Here is a 3443-nt window from a genome sequence, read left to right on the forward strand (position 1 = left end):
CTACTATTACTACTACTACTACTACTACTACTACTACTACTACTACTACTACTACTACTACTACTACTACTACTACTACTACTACTTCCACTGCTGCTGCTACTACCACTACTACTACTACTATTGCTGCTACTACTAATTCTACCATTACTACAGTACTTCTACTACTACTAGCACTACTACTACTAGCTCTACTTGTTTTTGACAAAGCTCCTGGAGAGCGAAACGTTGCCACAGTAAAATGTCACATTAGTTGCATCTGGGTTTATTTACCAACAGCCAACAGGAAGTCGTAAAGTACGCCCAAGATTCGAAGCTCAGAATCCGTCAACTCAGGCAGATAATTAGACACTCCTGTACACGACCTTCAGGTGTGTAGCGGTGTCTGAGGTGAAGGGGGAGATAGGGTGAGGAGGGGGTGGATGGGTGGAGCAATGGGTACATTGGAGAGAGTGGATGAGGGATTGTCAGGGATGTGAGAGAGAATGGAGAGGGGAGAGAGAGAGAGAGAGTAGGGGGTGCAAGAGAGGGGATGCTTGGGGAGGGGTAGGATACCAGACTATAAATACTGACCTCTCTGATTCCTTCAGCATCAGTCCCCCGACATCGATCGCTTAAGAAACATCTTCAAAGGTAAATATTGAGTCTCACAACTTCTCATTCACCAGCGGAACGTGAGAGGCGAAACTCCTGCAAGCATTGCATGCATCTTGCATCAAGACACAGGAAAACAGACAATATTGGGCCACCCGTTGTTTAACAGCAAAAACACTTTGCATTAACTTAGGCTTGCGTTTAAAAAAAAATATAATTAATAACCTAAAGTATTTTTTTTTTATTTTTTAATAACATCAGCATCGATTTAGAGGATTTTATTGTTTGATATGTAAAATATGAGAGGGCTGTTTTAGCACATTTCGTAACTAATTTACAATTTGAAGAGTCTAGACAATGTTTTGCTCCTTCCTGGAACATTGACAAGTAGCTAGGGAATTAGTCGTCAATAATAACCTCAAGAATAATCCCCTTTGGGACCCTCTTCTGCTAAAGAGGATCCCAGAAGGGATCTTCATGTTGGTTATCACTGAGCAGTGACAAGTGTTCATTACACTTTAGTTATCCAGAGGATTAGTTTTGAAGTTATCAAGGCGAACCACCGTGATTATCAACCCTCTCAACTCTCTAATTCCTTTCTTCCCAGATGCAGTCTTCAGGTTTGTGTGTGGTGGTAGTGTTGGCTGTGGTTGCAGCGGTGGTGGTGGCTGACCCAAGCTACCCTCAACCAGCTCCCTGTTACCCCAAGACCCAGTACGTCACCAAGTACCAGACACAGGTCCAACAGGTCAGTACTGAACCAACTGAACGGGTCCATATCGCAGCTACGATCGTGTATAGGAGAATAAAAGCCACAACATCATGGCTGAAACGATTCATATCTAACTAACACGTTTCGGTTTGTCTTGGACTATGGTAGAAGGACTGAAACTGCGACTGATGTTTCCTCTTTGAACTGTGGGTAGTTGAGAGTTGTGATTGTACAATTTTAATAATGTTTGTGTCGATCTTTCACGGTGTTTTTATTTTTCCAGGTTCCTGTGTACACCACTGTCTACAAGACCCAGGTCGTTCCCACCACGTTCTACCAGACCCAGTACCAGACTCAGTACGTGACCAAGTACCAGACCCAGTACGTTCCCGAGTACATCACCGAGACGGCCTACAAAACCCAAGTCCAATACGTGACCCAGTACCAAACCAAGTACCAGACAGTGTACCAAACCCAGTACATCACTCAGACCCAGTACGTGCCTGAGTACGTCACAGAGACACAATACCAGACCCAATACGTAACCCAGGTTCAGTACCAGACCGTGTACAAGACCGAATACAAGCCCCAGTACGTGACCACAACCCAGGTCCAGTACAAGACCCAGTACGAGACTCAAGTGGTCCCACAATACGTGACCGTGACACATACACAACAGACCTACAAGACAGTGTGCCCCAAGCCTGCTTACGGGTACTGAGATCTCCGAATACGAAGTGGATCGACAAGCACCAAATTCCTGAAATCTCTCAAAAATAGGTATTATGCAAATTTATAATATTTGTGAATGATAATTGTGGCATTTCTTCACATTTTATGTAAATCAGGAACCAGCTAATCTGTCAGATCCACCCATAAATCCGTTAATCCAATAAAACTGTTCATATGAATCTGGATTTCATTTCATCAAAAGTTCTAGTGCTCGTAGGATATATATACATCGATAGATGCATGTCTCTTTAGTATATATACACTGAGAAGTGTATATATCTTAGTCTATGCAGTTCGAGAGGTGTATATGTTTACCTGGAGAAGTTTTCGAGGGTCAACGCCCCAGCTGCTCGGTCTGAGACCAGGCCTCATAACTTGTGACTATGTTTCGGTCCAACTTGCACCAATAACCAGTCACCCTCGGGTGTCGACTGTCTACAAGTCCAGTTAAAGAAATGACCGTCTTGGTTCGACAGTCTCATAAAGACATCTTCGTTAAATCTCTTCCATTTTGAGACTGTGTGTTGTGACCTGATAAATCCTGACTCCTGACATTAATTTAATCACAGTTAACAATGAATTTACTTTGAAAAAGCAAGGAAAATATTAAATATATGCCACAGAGAGGGGAAAAATAAAACACTACATATAATACTCAATATAACCACAACACTCGCAACACAACCACAGCACTCGCAATACCACACACTCAACACTCGCAACACTACACACAACATTCACAACACAACCACAACACTAACAAAACAACCACAATACTCACAATACTACGCACAACACTCACAATACAGCACACGTGTGTTTCTAACATAATAGTGTTAACTAATAATAATTATAACGAATGGTTGGAAATACTGACAGAGAGCCTTTTGCTTTACTATCCTTCACACACACACACACACACACACACACACACACACACACACACACACACACACATATGGACTCCCTAGTCCTCTACTACAAGTCTTCCCCATGTACTCCCTTGTACACAGACGCAATAATGAGTACAAACAACTATCGCAATGTTTTATGTGTGACCCATGAAGGATTATCTTCAAAACTTCCTATCGATGGTGGAGGCTCAATCCTCCGTCTCCTAATCGCTACCTGGACTCTAACTTATCAGGCTCTTGGTAATAGCATGGGAAAACATGTTGCTGAAAGGAAAATAGAGAAATATGTAAGATGTTTTCGTTATGGGAGGGATAGACGACTACTTGAAGAACAGGTCAGTGTCAGTAACACCTGTGGCGGAGGAAGGGTAAGACACAGTACCATAGCTGGAACAATTCACCAAATAACCCCACCTGTTTCCTGATCTCTGTTTTGCCTCGCTGAGACGTGACCTGACGCTGCTTCGGAAAGGACCGAAACGTTGCCGTGA

General features: G+C 42.9%; 1 protein-coding gene across 1 annotated transcript; it reads left to right on the plus strand.

The window, feature by feature from the left end:
- Nucleotides 1–589: 589 nt before the first annotated feature.
- On the plus strand, nucleotides 590–2211 carry LOC128692230 (uncharacterized). Its single transcript, XM_053781306.2, has 3 exons — nucleotides 590–633; nucleotides 1202–1342; nucleotides 1590–2211. Exons 2-3 carry the CDS (start codon nucleotides 1202–1204, stop codon nucleotides 2025–2027), a joined length of 579 nt encoding a protein of 192 aa, XP_053637281.1. The 5' UTR covers nucleotides 590–633; the 3' UTR covers nucleotides 2028–2211.
- Nucleotides 2212–3443: the final 1232 nt, after the last annotated feature.

The sequence above is a fragment of the Cherax quadricarinatus genome, chromosome 53 (genome assembly GCF_038502225.1).
Source record: "Cherax quadricarinatus isolate ZL_2023a chromosome 53, ASM3850222v1, whole genome shotgun sequence".
In the NCBI taxonomy this organism is placed as follows: Eukaryota; Metazoa; Arthropoda; class Malacostraca; order Decapoda; family Parastacidae; genus Cherax; species Cherax quadricarinatus.